Source organism: Haematobia irritans, chromosome 1 (genome assembly GCF_050003625.1).
Source record: "Haematobia irritans isolate KBUSLIRL chromosome 1, ASM5000362v1, whole genome shotgun sequence".
NCBI classification, from domain to species: domain Eukaryota; kingdom Metazoa; phylum Arthropoda; class Insecta; order Diptera; family Muscidae; genus Haematobia; species Haematobia irritans.
In genome coordinates, this window is record NC_134397.1 from 259,155,666 (window position 1) to 259,172,134 (window position 16,469).

Sequence of the window (16,469 nt, forward strand, 5' to 3'; positions counted from 1 at the left end):
TTTTCATAATTTTAGTTCTATAGAAAGTTTTGACACAATTTTAGTTCAATCTACCAAATAACAATAACAAAATCGACCACTTTTGGTTGAATACTACCAACTGTGGCAACCGTGGTCACAGTTCGAAATAACAAACATTGTTTCTCAGTTTTTAAACTCAATTAAGGTATAAGCAAAAAAATGTTTGCTGATCGCATTTACGAGCTCTTCAGGATACAAATACTTTGGGTAACATTTTAGAGCCTAGTTGTCCGCTAGACCACAATGTATAAAAATATTATAGCAAACACCGACTTCTGTTTTGAAAAGTCCATATTTCGTCCTATTTGAGGGAAATTTAGATTGAAGCCAGAGAACTATAGACTCTTATGCAACAAGTCTGCCATTGCAGTAATTCATCTACTAAAAAACAGCAATCGATGTTTGCTATTGTTAGCAGAGTTTGAGCGTCCAAATATATTTTGTGGTTGTTTTATTCACCACCAATCACAATTAATATCGACTTACTCTTCTTTAATATGATGCCCGTTCATAAAGAAATATTTGCCAACAAGCAAACACACATAAAAGAGATTTTATAAAAATTATATTCCTATAAAAACAAACAAAAAAATTCAGTGACAAATATTATATTATGCCTTTCTAAAATATTATTTTACTTCATTAATTAGCTTTCAGTTTTTTCTTATATGACCAAATTTGTTTCGCCATAGCTTTGTTTTCAAAAACCCATAATAATAAAACAAAAATTACACTAAAAACGCCAACCAGTAAATGCAACTGTAAAGAACAATTTTTCTAAAAAAAAAATAAAATCATTAATTTAGAATAGATAGGTTAGTCGTCAATAATTCGGTAATACGACATACCTTTGAGTAATAACACAGCAGATAAGCGCTAATAAGTGCAAGTGTGAAGAATTTTCCTGGATTTAATCCTTTTAGGGGTCTATGATCCAAAGGCAAAAATTGTTTCCATATATATTTACAACTGTAAAGAGACCAGTGGAAATAATTTAATTGAAAACGAATACGAAATAATAGTCTATTGATCTCACCTGCTACATATACGACATAGCATATTTATACAGTTGGCAAGTATAAAGCCCACAGGTCCAAAAATCCTTGTCAATACAAACGACATTACAATGAAGATGATGGAAAAAACACCCATCACATAGTTATATTTATCAATTTGTTTGGATGTATTCGTGGCAAACATATAACCCTCTGTTATACCATTAATTGCCAGGAAGTAGATTGCTATGCAATGACATCGAAGAAGTTTCTCCGGCAGATTATCCGAGACGAAATTCGCACCTCCATAAAAGTACAAAACAGCATGCGAGTAATTTTGTCCAAATGTTAAACCTAATAAACCAATCGAAGTTATACCCAAAAGTAGATTCTGCAGGACTTGTGCTGCTTCGGAAATCTTTGTCTGTAAACAAATTGCGTAAAATTATGCAATTCAAATATCATGATAGACATTACCTTCGGTTGTTCTTGAAGTTTAACATCTCTGGCTATTGTTTGAGTGAAATAAAAGTAACTACTATCCTCGATGGGACGGAATATAAACCGAGCACATAAACTGCCCAAATTGTTGACAATGTCATATGTAGCCTGTTCGCTGAATGTTAGGCCTGGGGTCAACGACATGACATATTTTTCTCCCTCTGTTAAAATTTGTTTAACGAATGTTTGTTTCGTAAAACTCATAGTAAATTTCAGCAAATCTTTATTTATTCGATCTTCCTGTTGTGAATATTGGATATTAAATTCGGAAAAGTGATCATTATACCTAGAACGTTCATTAGTCTCGAAATGAAAATATGTTGTACATTTACAATTTTCTACATATTGAATGTAATCACTTTTCAATTCAGCAAAATTCTTTTTAAAAATTGAAAATTGCCAATAGGCGAGTTTCGCAAAATTTGTCAAATTTTTCTTTCTGATTACAATGTACCCCAAATGCTAAAATATCTCTTTTTACCAAAGATTATAGATACAAATACATTTTCGTCTCGAGATTAAGTTCATGAAATCGACAGTTAGTGAAAATGTGTTTTCTACTTACGTTAGATTTAAGCATTGCTCCCGGTAAAAAATCCACCACTCCTTCCAACGCAAAATCGTCCATATTTTCAAATAATTTGTGGTTCAGTTGTTTGTCATCATCTTTCTTTTTTAATGCTTCTCTATATTTTCGAAGATGTGGTATGTAAAAATTATAAAATCCATAGTATCCTACAACAACGGCCATAGCACTTAATATTTGTGCTAAGGCAAAATATTGTATAGCTTTTGATGAATCTAAGCTAAAAACTAACCAGAGGAATACGCATGAACGGACTAGAATTTGAAGTGTACTAATGACAACTTTAAGTTTTACAAAGCAAAAAACTTGACTAACAAAAACTGGTGCCTCTGCACAAAATTCGATCATGCATCCCAGAGCGATGGCATAACAAGCCATATGGTATTGAGGGCGAAGTAAATCATTCTCAACAGGAAGCATAATATGACGCCAAATCTGAACACAAACCAATGAAATGCAAAGACAGATTGGTAGTCTAAATATAAAAATATAAGATTTCGCTTAGTTTGTAAAAAATAAAACATTATCTACTATGCTCCTTACGTTAGCCACTGATGATTGATTAATTGCGCCCAGGAACATTTCTGCAATTGTTTAGTAGAGCTGGTACTTAACGAAGCACGACTAATAGCCTCTCTGGAAAGGAATATAATTGTGCTTTCCAGCAGCAATAGGCGTACATTGATAATACCTAAGACATCTCGACCAATACTACGTACCATAAATATGTTAATACCAAATGTCAAAAGTCTGCAAAATATCTGGAATTGGTAGTAATGTTAGTCTTTGAAATGGGAAACTCACATTTCTATCGTACCTGAAATGCCATATTTAATATGGCACTCAGCAGACTACTTTTCAATACATTACGAGACATAATTTATTATGAAGGATATTCACATCTCTATGTACTATGAAGAATATTTTATCTCTTGTGTAAAGCAAACTTCGATGTATAAATTAGAAAAAAAATCTTATCTTAAAGCCTATGTCCTTATCAGCAAACATAAAGTACGTGTTGTTGATGTTAGAATGTAAACATACCGATTTGTCATTTACCTACAGAGTTGCCAATGTTTTAGAAACGATCATATGATTTAATTTGTTATAGCCCGGAATTCCCTTTGCGGTCGGTAAGACAGTTATGCAATGCTATAGCCCATCACATCTAGCGGAATTTCGTTTGCGTGCCAATAACACAGTTTTCAAATAATTTGAAATGAGAGCAAAATGAAAACAATCGATAATAATAATACCTCGGTGTAATTTCGTTAGTAATTGTATAGCTATAGACCGGTATGGTTCACTAGAGGTCCGTAACGGGATTTAGTTATGGACCTCTAGTGAATAGTTCCTAGCGTGCCAATAATACAGTTCTGACATGTATTTCTTGTGGAATAATACGTATACAATAAATGGTATAGCTTTTAACTTTAGTGGAAATTTTGATGAAGCTTTATGGGAGGAAAATGTTAATAGTGGATAACATCGTGTTATGCCCGAATTTCGTAAACTGCAAAATGTAAACAACCGTAATGTTAGGAAGGAGATTTTTCGCGTTTAGAGGAGTCCTAAGAGGTTACAATTAGATAACTATACATTTGTGATAATAGGAACATACTGGCCTTAAGTACGAAAACGCTAACCAGGCGTTAAGGTCCTAATGCTGCAACAGGTAAACATGCGGTATTTTGGTTTCATCGATTCCGTTCGGGTCAAATATGCACTACGCACTGGAAGCCAAATGATCGAGAATGCTGATAATATGCTTCATATATAATTAATTTTTGATCGAATTATTTTTATGGATATGAATTATAGTTCAAATATTAAAAATTCATAATTTTTAACGATGGGGGTTTAATATCACTTAATGAAGACAAATAAAATAGAGAGAATCATACAAATTCCTCGCAATACATTACTACAAATTCCTCGCAATACATTACTTTTCACGCAAACTTCCTTTATCACAAATTTGATTGGAGTGGGTTAATTTTTTATTAAGCTCTACTAACATCAATATTAAATTTACAAGCTGGAATCGATTGCACTTCAGCTGTGACAGTACTGTTTATTCCCAAATTACTCAAGGCTCCCCGGACTAAACCACAAGTGAATGCAACAAACTGAAAAATATACATTTGGATGTAATTAAAAATCCCTAAATTAGATTATCATAGTCGTGTACCTTCGGTGCATGCTCTATTTGTTTTTCCCCCGGAGTTATTCGGGTTAAAAATCGAAAAGATTTATCCTGCACAACATACATTCCTTGATTATTAGTACGAAGACTATCGACTTGCTTCTTATAAATTGATGTCCAAAACTCTGTGCAAATAAATTTTATAGTCTCCAACTCGTCCTTAAAACGGGATGCATCTCGTGTCATACGTTCTATTAACCGATAACCTGTGGTAAAACCAATGTACTCCAAAGTTGAGAAATCATTTTCCTATGAAGATGTGAAATGAATACAAGGTAATTTTGTATTGGTAAAGCTAAGCAAACCTTATTGTCTTCCAAGCAATAATTTACAATTTCGGCATGCAGACAGTCAAAAACAATTTCTTCGGACATTCTATGTTCACTAACTTAGTTAACTAACAATCAATAAATTAGGTGGCGTTGAGAGTCAATCACCAAACAAATTGTAAATACAAAATTTTAATCAGCTGTTTCTCTTTTAAAATTCGCCTACAAGTACATGATTAATACAACGTAACGTGATCAATTAAGACGTAACGTAATCAATAAATGGAGACAATAGCTCAGTTCGAGCACCCGATAAGCTTTACGGCTTAAAACTACTTTATTACAAGTGGTCCGATTGGACCAATTTTTGGCCAGCGTGTAGACTTTTCGATTCTAAACACAAAATGTTATATACAACTTTTTGGCGGAAAGACATATTTTCGGAGTTCGGGCTCCTAAAGTTTTCATTATCACGCATATTGGATTTAGTATCCGTCGCACATAATCATCCTAAAAGTAATATATACAATTTTAAATTTACACACTTATTATTTTATCTATCTTTACTTAGGCTATCGTCATGTAATACATTTTTTATTTGGCCTCATTGGCTTTGTATTACGAAATAAATGGAAATTGAAATTGAAATTTAGAATAGCATGGACCCGGAGAGGTCCTGGGTTCGCGTTAGCCCACTTTGGACTGTGTCCATAGGAGAAAGTCCCAAACCCCGGCTGTAGGCCGACTACCTATCACCTTTGGATTCGCGTTAGCCCACTTTGGACCCTGTCCACAGAAGAATATCTCAAACCCCGGCCGAAGGCCGTCCACCTATTCTCAATTTTTAAGGGTCGGTATCTCGAAAACTAAGCTCTTCCGACAAAATTTTTACTTTATATGTTCTGCTTAAAATGTACTATTTATACCAAATACGCAAAAAACTGAATTTTATACATTTCAAGAAAAATTGCTGGTAGAATTAACAAAAATATAAAGGAAAATACCGATTTTCAGATGTCGATATCTCTAAAACTAGGCTTTTCCGAAAAATTGTGTACTTTACATTTTCGATTTAAAATAACTTCTGTACACTCAAAAAATTTTGTTTATTTTTAACAACTTGTGCTAAAGTAGATTTGAGACTTTCTCCTATGGACAGAGTCCAAAGTGGACTAACGCGAACCCAGGATCTTCCTAACAAAAATTAAATCTTTATTTTTGGTGAATTTAGTTATTAAAAAAGAAACCATGAATGTGGAAAAGGCCACTTTAGAGCGATATTGCCAACATAGTACTGGGCTTATATTCAAAATAAAATATATTATCCGACAGTTGATTGTATGTCGCCTACCGATAGTCATAATGTATGTGTTTCCACCCAATAAACACAAGTATTGGAGAAATGCTTATATTCAATACGCTTTCAAACATTTTTCCAAAGAATTGCCTTAAGGCCGGTATGCACCTCTCGCGAAATTGTCGGTAGCAGATTTCCCGGCGAGACTTGCACTGATGAGATGTTCTGGATAGAACACCAGTGCAACGATGTTGTAACAATAGTGATGTCAAAATACTTGTACATTTCATACATTTTTCATACGCTTCCCCCATCACAGTTGGCGATTGTTGCAGTGTCACTTTCGAGTCTGTGATAGTAACCGTACATATTTTTGACAATAGTAACCTGTGGAATGTGATATGTAACCAATAGCAACAAGACATGTTATTGACAGTTGGATGTACTCAGCTGTGAACAGCTGACTGTGGTAGTACCTTTTAGTTTTATCATGCCCTCAACAGTAGAATTCCAAACCTTAGCAACAATCTCTCAACATATTAGCAACAACTTTTCAAACTAAATTTAATTTTAATGCTTCAAACTTATTGGAAAATTTGTTGAAGGCAAGCACTTTGTCTCTAATTTGAATTAAAGTTGAAGATGGGATTCGCTATCAAATTGATATGGTGTTAAGGCCGGTATTCACCTCTAGCGAAATTTTCGGTAGCAAAAAATTATTTAAGTCTACAACAACAAAAACAGGGCTGTGTACACAAATTTTAAACCAGCTAATCGCTTTTAAAAATTGTTAATATATGTTCCAAATATTCCTCAAATAAATTGTTTATTTTTTACAGACCTTTTAAAACTTTTGCGCACACAATGATTGTAATAAATTAAATGTTTGCTGCCAAAATATGCTTTTGACAAACCTGTTATTTTCATTAGAGGTGCGTACCAGCTTACGAAATTGAACGCTACCGAAAATTTCGTTAGCATAAATAGCAATGCATTTCTTATGGGAATGAAATTTTTCGCTAGAGGTGCATACCGGCCTTTACATGTGAAAAATACTCATCCTTGTGTTTGTTGGGCAGTCAAATCTATTACAATATGCTGTGTAACAGCTGTTTTGCAATTGTTTAGTTGTTATAATTCTGCCGCTTACCATTTGCCGTAAAATAAAGAGTATTTAAAAAATAAGGAGGGTTCTAGGATTTGCAAATCACCCCAAACACCGCTTGTATTCCGTTATGTTCATTCTACGGAGATGACTTCTAAACTAAATGGATAATACAGCAGACTAATAACATCTACGATTGAAACAAAAACTTCAAATCCTGCCATATCCATAAAGGAAAACCGTACAATGGAAAATGGATTTAAATACAAGCCGTCTACCAAAAGGAATATTCCTATCTATAGCATAACAGAATGGCAAACGTTTTGTCTCCAAGTTTTGGTTGTGTGTTTCCTGTGCTACTTCTGCTATGGATCGGCTCTAAATGGAAGTTTTGTATTCGATGACAATGTAGCTATAAAACAGAATAAGGCCATAACTCAGGTGCCAACAAACTACACAGCCATATTTCTTACCAGTGATTTTTGGGGTACATCACTCAGAGATAACGATTCTCACAAATCTTATCGTCCACTAACTTCTCTCATGTTCCATTTTGAGTGGGTGAAATGGAAAATGCATCCTTACCACATGAAAGCTATTAACTTGGTTATACATGTTATAAACAGTCTATTAGTTCTGATGGTTCTAAAAGAATTTAAATTTGAAAATTCTTATTTGCTGTCAGGATCTAGTACTGCGAAAGTTGCCTTCGTAGCTGCAGTACTTTTTGCAGTACATCCAATTCATACAGAGGCCGTAGCAGGGATTGTTTCAAGAGCAGATCTTCTGTTTTGTTCTATCTATCTGTTATGTTTATGGTTGTGTACCAGTAAATCTTGGTGGTATCCGCCGCTGATTATAGCTTTGACTTTTCTGGGAGTTTTCTTCAAAGAAACAGCAATAACAACACCTTTGGCTTGTATGTTAGTCAATTTTGGTGTAAATGGCTCAAATTCTTCGCATTGGAAACAACAATTGAAAAAACTTTGCTGCAAAAGAAACTTATTCTATGCTTTATCCACTTTTGGAATACTTCTATTTAGGCTTTGGATAGTCGATTTTAAAACACCTGTATTTCGTTCAGCAGATAACCCCATAGGACATGCGGAATCCATCACCACACGAATACTATCACAAAATTTTTTATATTTCTACAATATCAAAATTATGATGAATCCACTCGAATTGTGTTTCGATTGGTCCTTTGAATGTATACGATTGATTGAGAGTTTTGGTGATAGTCGTCTGCTGTTAATATTAAGTATGTACGTTTTGGTCTGCATTTCAGTGTTGAATTATTACAGACATTTCCCTCCTTTGGTTGGACTGGGACTACTAGTTATACCATTCCTACCAGCTTCGGGTATCATTAAAGTTGGCTTCGTTATTGCTGAACGAGTATTATATGTACCATCCATTGGATTTTGTTATTTAGTGGCTTATGGATTCATTTGCCTATGTGAACAAATAAAATATAAAAACATTTTGCGAATTGGATTCGGCGTAGTAATTTTTATACATGCCATGCGTTGCAGGCAACGAGCAAACGAATGGCTGACAGAGGATAAACTATTTTCATCTGCCTTGAATGTTTGTCCCAATAATGCGAAGGTATTTACAACAGCGATCAACACATTTCTATTCCATGTTTGATTTTTCTTTGATTTTATTCCAGGTTCATTATAACATAGCGCGACTGGCAACTGATATAAAAAATAGTGAAAAGGCATTTTATCATTATCACAAAGCCATTGAACTAGCTTCAGACTACGATGCAGCTCTTATGAATTTGGGAAACCTGTATCGTGATAAGGGAAATTTACAAAATGCAGAAAAATATATTAAAAAATCCTTGGAGGCAACACCAGGTTTTGCCACAGCTTGGATGAATTTAGGTATTGTACAAGCTGCACAAAAAAATTATGCGGATGCTCTAGAGAGCTATAGAAAGGCTTTAAAGTATCGTAAAAACTATGCAAACTGTTTTTACAATATGGGAAATTTATTTCTTGAACAAAATCTACACAATGAAGCCTTAAAACATTGGCAATATGCAGTAGCACTAAAACCGAGTTTACGTCAGGCCTGGGCCAATATTCTCACCATGTATGATACTAAATCCATGTTTAATGAAGCTGTTAAAGTTTCGGAACAGGCCCTAAGACATTTGCCCCTGGATTCATCAATAGCCTTTTTACGAGCCAATGTTTTTGGTAAGCTTGGACGGTACAATGAAGCTGAAAGTCTCTACAAACAGGTTATAGCCAAAGAACCTCTAAACTATTTGTACCATACAAATTTGGCAATACTTTACCATCGATGGAATCGGTATAATGACGCTATTGACTCCTATAAAAAAGCTATAGATGCCAATCCACAGAAAGCTCTAACCGCCAAAGAAAATCTTACCAAGGTCTTAAATATTTTAGTGAAGCAGCAAAAACAAGGAAAATGATGAATACCGGCTGGTTCAACATGATTGACATTTAGTTTTTAAATATTTCTTAGCACATTTTGGAAAAGATTTTAATATTACAAGGAAGTTTCTTCTTCCATAGATTTTACAAATATATTTTGACTGATTTGACCATAGTAATAAGTATATGTTATAAATATAATTTTTATTAAAAAGAAATCGAATCTTATTTGTGCATGGTATAAATAAAACCTTTATTTTGTCCACTTAAAAAAGTGGGACATTTATATGAACTTCAAAAAAAAAAAAAAAGACAAAAATGTTTAGATATAATGGAAACTTTTAAGACCTAGAGATTCTTGCTAAATACCCAATAACAATACAACTATAGAGTATTGTGCTTTCATATACAGTGAATACAGCTATTAGAAAATTAGGAAGAATATTATTAAAGAATGATTTAAGGTAATTTTAAGAGCACCAAAGTCAAATATTAGGATTTATAAAAGAATGCCTAAATTTTTGCCTTTGATTCGTTCTTATATATAATGAATCCTTCAAAACGTATCGACCAGTTTAATTCTTGAACATAGAGCAAGCGCTTTTTGATTATTAACGGTTTTTTATTTAGATCCTAGGCGCATTTATTTAAATTAAAATTGAAATACTTAACCTAAAAAATATAATTCATACCTTTTGCGGTGATGTAAACAATATATAGGGGAAATTTACACAATATGCCTTTATTAGCAAACTTCGAATGCCTTCGTTTATTTCTCCTTGATATGAGCTAGAACACTTCGAATATATTACAAACTATAATATAAGAATCACACTTCATCTTTGCTTGACACATTGACCAATAAATGCTGTGGCCACCAACTTGGTTTTTCCACATAACATGGCTTACCATCTATTAGCAACTCTTTGGATTTGAGCACCTTCTCTATCCGCAATAAACCAATTGCTTTATTACCAATGCTACCAAGAATGTTGCCTATTTTTGTGTCTGTTTCGTTAACTATGCTTTTCGAAGAATTTGATTCCAAAGGAGCGGTTAAAATAACGGGCATATGGCGTTTACGTATAACGCCGGTATGATGAACACGGGCTGTTAACTCCTGACCTATATAACATCCCTTGTTGAAACTAACACCATTGAGTATATCACAATTTGCTTCTAATGGAAATTGCTTTCCAGGTGGCATATCTAGAGCGCCTTCAGCTACGCCAATTTTATATCTATGTTGCTGATAATCACCTTTCGATGACTCCAATATTTCCGCCTCCGTATACAATTTTGGAAGTTGTCCAGGCTGGTTCGTCGTCAATACAATTCGTTGACCCAAAAATGATAGCCTAGGATCATCTGTGATAATGATGTCGTTAGTGCTCTTTGGTTTGTGTGTACTACCACCAAATGATGACCAAACAGTATATTCGTCAGCAACGCTATCAATCTGGATTTTTCTTCGTACCCGATACAGTTTTAAATGTTTGATTAATTCGGACACAACCTCCTTGTCACATTCAATAAGAATTGTTGTCGGGTCCGTTGATGTTCTATACATTATTGCATCATACAGTACTCGTCCAGCTTTATTGAGGAACATAGTATATAGAGATGTTTCAGTAGACATTTCTAGTTGTCTCATATCATTTGTAGTTAGTCCTTGCAGAAAGGATATTGCATCATCGCCATTTACGCGCACAATTTGTCTGCGATCTAGAGGTTCTATAATCATTTTTTTATTATCCGCCGTATAGTTTTTCACTAAGGTAATCCATGGTCTAAGCTTTTGTGGCAATCGACTTGTGTGACATAGAATATTCATTCTACAACAGTTCGGTTTAAATTTCGTTTATATTTGCGAATGTTCTAATAAATAATTGAAATTATTAAAGCAAAAATCTTGCCGGTTTCTTCAGTAATAATTAGTTTTCCATGCGAACAGATGATTGTCACAGAAATAATAACAGCTGTTTACAAAATCCCGTATGGTTTGAAAAATGGATTAAGTCATTGAAACAGTAAAACCTTTTAAGGCCGGTATCCATCTCTATGAAAACTGTGTTATTGGCACGATAAGAAATCTTTCGCTAGAGGTGCATACAAAAATTCCTTGAAGCGTTGTTATCGATTGTTTACATTTTACTCCCATATGAAAGTATTGACACGCAACAGGAATTTTCGAAATAGCTGCTTACCTCGCTGTAAATTAAATTATTAAAGAAAAGTAACCGTGAATTAATGTCTCTTATACACTTAGGATTACTAACATTTTGCTCCCATAATAAATACATGATAAAACTGTGTATTGACACGCAAACGAAATTTCCTCTAGATGTGTCCATTGCAAGGCATATAATGCGCTTTACAGACTTTCAGTTATTCCGGACGACAGTGCTCGTGTGGAACATATCCCATATATTTTGCACATTATAAGTTAAGTCCGAAGGCATAATCGATACTGCTGCATGTTTATGGGATCGATAACATATTTACCGATTATTTAGTCATCGCCGACAAGTCGTATCGATCCGATGCACTGTAAGATTCTTTACAAACACCGACATTCCGTCCGGAATAACTGATAATCTGTAAAGCGCATTAAAGAGGTAAAGTCATGCAATCAGGTGACTAATATCGACATTCATCTTGTCAAAGGCTTTGTTTACGTTTAGTAGGTTTGTTTACATTCTTTGTGTACACCCAGGGAAATGGTTGGTTGCAATTCGATCATTACAATGAGGAAATGATGTCAGTAACTTATTTTTTGTTACAAGAACAATGTTTTGATTATTTTCCCCATTATACATCCAACACGACCATAAAAAAGTTCACAGGATCAAAACGAAATTCCCATAACCATTCAATTAGTTACAATAACCAATGCCGATAAATTTGATTTTATGCTTCATAAAATTGTTGAGCTAACCACCAGCATAGTGAGACCTAAATCATGGGAATCAATAAATGGTTGGTACAACCAAAAGTTGAGTATACTAATAGAATCTTAGTTCAATTATAGCACGGGCGTAAGGTAGTTGTTGCAACAAATAAATATTTATATCAACATCGACATGGTAAATGGTATGACGCTACAAAATTTGCAAAACGGAGAACAGCATTTACTTGATAATAGTCCGCAATACATTGAATAAAGTTTATCACATAGAAAAGAAGTTGCCTTCAGGTAAGTATAGCACCGATTTATAAAAAAGGAATATTACAAAAGTTTCCATAAAAATTGCAGGCTTCATACACCAACAAACACAAATACTTTTTACGGCAAGCGAGCTTTTTTATATTGTTTTAAGCATACAGGACGAGTCTAAGTCGATCTGTATTTATATCTAGAGGATTAAGGAAGAAATTTCTGGCAAGTTGAGTATACTAATAGAATCTTAGTTCAATTATAGCACGGGCGTAAGGTAGTTGTTGCAACAAATAAATATTTATATCAACATCGACATGGTAAATGGTATGACGCTACAAAATTTGCAAAACGGAGAACAGCATTTACTTGATAATAGTCCGCAATACATTGAATAAAGTTTATCACATAGAAAAGAAGTTGCCTTCAGGTAAGTATAGCACCGATTTATAAAAAACGAATATTACAAAAGTTTCCATAAAAATTGCAGGCTTCATACACCAACAAACACAAATACTTTTTACGGCAAGCGAGCTTTTTTATATTGTTTTAAGCATACAGGACGAGTCTAAGTCGATCTGTATTTATATCTAGAGGATTAAGGAAGAAATTTCTGGCAAGTATATATCGAATTAGTTTCAGTAGTTTGACCACATAATTGCAACCTAATAACCATCTGTCATTGGTATACAAACATTACCTATAAAAAAATTGTAAATTGTAATGTAAATTAATCTCACATATCTGTAGATCAAAAGCCTTTGTTGTTAGCACCTTTTGTATTTATTCTCGTAGTTTATTATGATTGTAAATCTTGTAATAAATTAAAATCTCAATATAATCTGCCCTTTCATTTAATATTGGAATTTGGTTAGGATAATAATAAAGAAAATCGAGGGCGTTTGCACCAACAAACAAAACAATTAATATGAGATTGCGACAACCAATGCAAAGTTGATCCAACATACTACCACGCAGTTACAATTGCCAAATGTTAGTTGTGCTGACAGATATCATTGATAGTTGATGGAACCACCTGCTTTCGGTTGGCAAATAATTCGGTTGAGGCAACGAATTTGTTTTCTGGGTGTACATAAATATTACAATACAACAACACTACACATACACAAAATGTCAACTTAAGTGATCTGCCATTTTAGTTTGACTTTCTAAATACCATGGGGTGTACACACGTTTGCTCGTGACTTTACCTTTAATTAATATGCCTTGTGTCCATTGGTTTATAATGAAATCCTCGCAAAACAGCACATTCATTTCTTAAGCCCGGGGTTTTAGCGGCTAATGCGCTTTACAGACTATCAGTTATTCCGGACGACAGTGCTCGTGTCGAACATATCCCATATATTGTGCAAATTATAAGTTAAGTCCGACTGCATAATCGATACTGCTGCATGTTTATGGGATCGATAACACATTTACCGATTATTTAGTCATCGCCGACAAGTCGTATCGATCCGACACACTATAAGATTCTTTACAAACACCGGCATTCCGTCCGGAATAACTGATAGTCTGTAAAGCGCATAAACCAGAACTTAATATTTTTTTTATTTTTTATTTATTTATTTATTTTATTTGAAAAAAACAGCACAACAAGATTTACATCTTATAAGTGACAGTGTTAGTTTCAAGTTGTGATATAGAAAGTAATTTTGTCACAAAACAATGAAAAATAATGTTAAATTAACAAAAAAAAAGTACAATAAGTACAATAATATATAAAAAATGTATAACTAACTAAGAATTACTAAGAATTTAAGAAATTATTTAATTTTATTTTGAAAGTATTAGCATTGCCAATTGTTTGCAAATTCGATGAATACTCACCTTAAGAAATAAATTGCTAAAGGGTGATTCTTTTGAGGTTAGGATTTTCATGCATTAGTATTTGACAGATCACGTGGGATTTCAGACATGGTGTCAAAGAGAAAGATGCTCAGTATGCTTTGACATTTCATCATGAATAGACTTACGATCTGCCACAACGTCGAATTTTCAGTGAATGGGCCCTAGAAAAGTTGGCAGAAAATCCGCTTTTTTATCGACAAATTTTGTTCAGCGATGAGGCTCATTTCTGGTTGAATGGCTACGTAAATAAGCAAAATTGCCGCATTTGGAGTGAAGAGCAACCAGAAGCCGTTCAAGAACTGCCCATGCATCCCGAAAAATGCACTATTTGGTGTGGTTTGTACGCTGGTGGAATCATTGGACCGTATTTTTTCAAAGATGCTGTTGGACGCAACGTTACGGTGAATGGCGATCGCTATCGTTCGATGCTAACAAACTTTTTGTTTCCAAAAATGGAAGAACTGAACTTGGTTGACATGTGGTTTCAACAAGATGGCGCTACATGCCACACAGCTCGCGATTCTATGGCCATTTTGAGGGAAAACTTCGGAGAACAATTCATCTCAAGAAATGGACCGGTAAGTTGGCCACCAAGATCATGCGATTTGACGCCTTTAGACTATTTTTTGTGGGGCTACGTCAAGTCTAAAGTCTACAGAAATAAGCCAGCAACTATTCCAGCTTTGGAAGACAACATTTCCGAAGAAATTCGGGCTATTCCGGCCGAAATGCTCGAAAAAGTTGCCCAAAATTGGACTTTCCGAATGGACCACCTAAGACGCAGCCGCGGTCAACATTTAAATGAAATTATCTTCAAAAAGTAAATGTCATGGACCAATCTAACGTTTCAAATAAAGAACCGATGAGATTTTGCAAATTTTATGCGTTTTTTTTTAAAAAAAAGTTATCAAGCTCTTAACAAATCACCCTTTATATTTGATATTGGACTTAAAACTTTGTTATTGGAAAATTGTTTCCTGCCGATAAGACAGTATTGTAGTGTACTTCTTATGAGAGACTTATGCAATAAATTACATTGTGGAACAGAAATCCTGATACTAGTTCCAACCAAAGTCTTTATACCCACCACCACAGAATGGTGACGGGGGTATAATAAGTTTGTCATTCTATTTGTAACACATCGAAATATCGATTTCCGACTGTATAAAATATATATATTCTTGATCAGGGAGAAATTCTAAGACGATATAACGGTGTCCGTCTGTCCATCTGTTTGTTTTCAATAATGAAGCAATCGTGCTGAAATTTTGCATAAACTCGTCTTTTGTCTGCAGGCAGGTCAAGTTCGAAGATTGGCTATATCGGTCCAGGTTTTGCTATAGTCCCCATATAACCGACCTTCCGCTAAAACTCAAACAAAAATGGTTCTTATAAATCCAGAATCTGATATACTCCTCATAGGTGAAATCTTTAAATTTATTTACGGGAAGTGTCCTCAAGCCCTCCTGAAATTTCAAAGGAAACCCTAATATTTGGTTCATGGTGGTGGGTATTTAAGATTCGGCCCGGCCGAACTTAGTGCTGTATATACTTGTTTTTATATTTATTCGATGTTCTACAAGAAAGAAATCTGAAACAAATATGTATAATTTTATGACTTTTTTTACTGATTTAGTTTTCACTTTAGTGAAAAAATGAAGATTTTAGCGGCTAAACTCGAACTTAATACCCACCTTTAGAGAGGAATGGTAAAGCGGGTTCTTCCAAATGCTAAGCGATACTGCTTACTTTTACAATGATCTGTCCTCTGTAGCATTACCGATAGCATAATTATAAGCGCGGACGAGATATGAACTAAGAATAAAGTGTGCGAGCAACAAACCTAGTTGCACTTATAAAAATTATATACATAGTAATTCTATATAATTCTTCAGAGAATTTAATCTATTGAGATTCCTTCGTTACAATTATTCCCAAAAACTCAGCAGACAACTTTATTAATGCTTTATGTATTCCACTTGTATGTTTTTCATATCTATGTGCTAATTGATTTTTCGAATTAATCAGGGTGTGGGTTCTTAGATC

At 34.2% G+C, this 16,469-nt stretch overlaps 4 protein-coding genes and 1 long non-coding RNA gene across 5 annotated transcripts; 2 read left to right on the forward strand and 3 right to left on the reverse strand.

The window, feature by feature from the left end:
• Nucleotides 1-568: 568 nt before the first annotated feature.
• Nucleotides 569-3,142, reverse strand: LOC142221106 (man(5)GlcNAc(2)-PP-dolichol translocation protein RFT1). Its single transcript, XM_075290650.1, has 7 exons — nucleotides 2,921-3,142; nucleotides 2,647-2,864; nucleotides 2,083-2,578; nucleotides 1,494-1,757; nucleotides 1,058-1,440; nucleotides 870-990; nucleotides 569-798 (listed from the first exon to the last, which is right to left on the reverse strand). The coding sequence occupies exons 1-7, from the start codon at nucleotides 2,978-2,980 to the stop codon at nucleotides 664-666; spliced, it is 1,677 nt and encodes a 558-aa protein (XP_075146765.1). The 5' UTR covers nucleotides 2,981-3,142; the 3' UTR covers nucleotides 569-663.
• A 938-nt stretch (nucleotides 3,143-4,080) lies between these two features.
• Nucleotides 4,081-4,770, reverse strand: Trs33 (trafficking protein particle complex subunit Trs33). Its single transcript, XM_075290664.1, has 3 exons — nucleotides 4,615-4,770; nucleotides 4,295-4,558; nucleotides 4,081-4,232 (listed from the first exon to the last, which is right to left on the reverse strand). Exons 1-3 carry the CDS (start codon nucleotides 4,681-4,683, stop codon nucleotides 4,107-4,109), a joined length of 459 nt encoding a protein of 152 aa, XP_075146779.1. The 5' UTR covers nucleotides 4,684-4,770; the 3' UTR covers nucleotides 4,081-4,106.
• Nucleotides 4,771-6,966: 2,196 nt separating this feature from the next.
• On the forward strand, nucleotides 6,967-9,615 carry Tmtc4 (Transmembrane O-mannosyltransferase targeting cadherins 4). Its single transcript, XM_075290675.1, has 2 exons — nucleotides 6,967-8,591; nucleotides 8,656-9,615. Exons 1-2 carry the CDS (start codon nucleotides 7,227-7,229, stop codon nucleotides 9,433-9,435), a joined length of 2,145 nt encoding a protein of 714 aa, XP_075146790.1. The 5' UTR covers nucleotides 6,967-7,226; the 3' UTR covers nucleotides 9,436-9,615.
• Nucleotides 9,616-10,114: 499 nt separating this feature from the next.
• On the reverse strand, nucleotides 10,115-11,372 carry LOC142221127 (iron-sulfur cluster assembly factor IBA57, mitochondrial). Its single transcript, XM_075290687.1, has one exon. It carries the CDS (start codon nucleotides 11,229-11,231, stop codon nucleotides 10,227-10,229), a length of 1,005 nt encoding a protein of 334 aa, XP_075146802.1. The 5' UTR covers nucleotides 11,232-11,372; the 3' UTR covers nucleotides 10,115-10,226.
• Nucleotides 11,373-12,121: 749 nt separating this feature from the next.
• On the forward strand, nucleotides 12,122-13,315 carry LOC142221134 (uncharacterized). Its single transcript, XR_012717956.1, has 3 exons — nucleotides 12,122-12,593; nucleotides 12,654-12,984; nucleotides 13,045-13,315. It is a non-coding gene; the product is annotated as an uncharacterized LOC142221134 (long non-coding RNA).
• The last annotated feature ends 3,154 nt before the right edge of the window (nucleotides 13,316-16,469 follow it).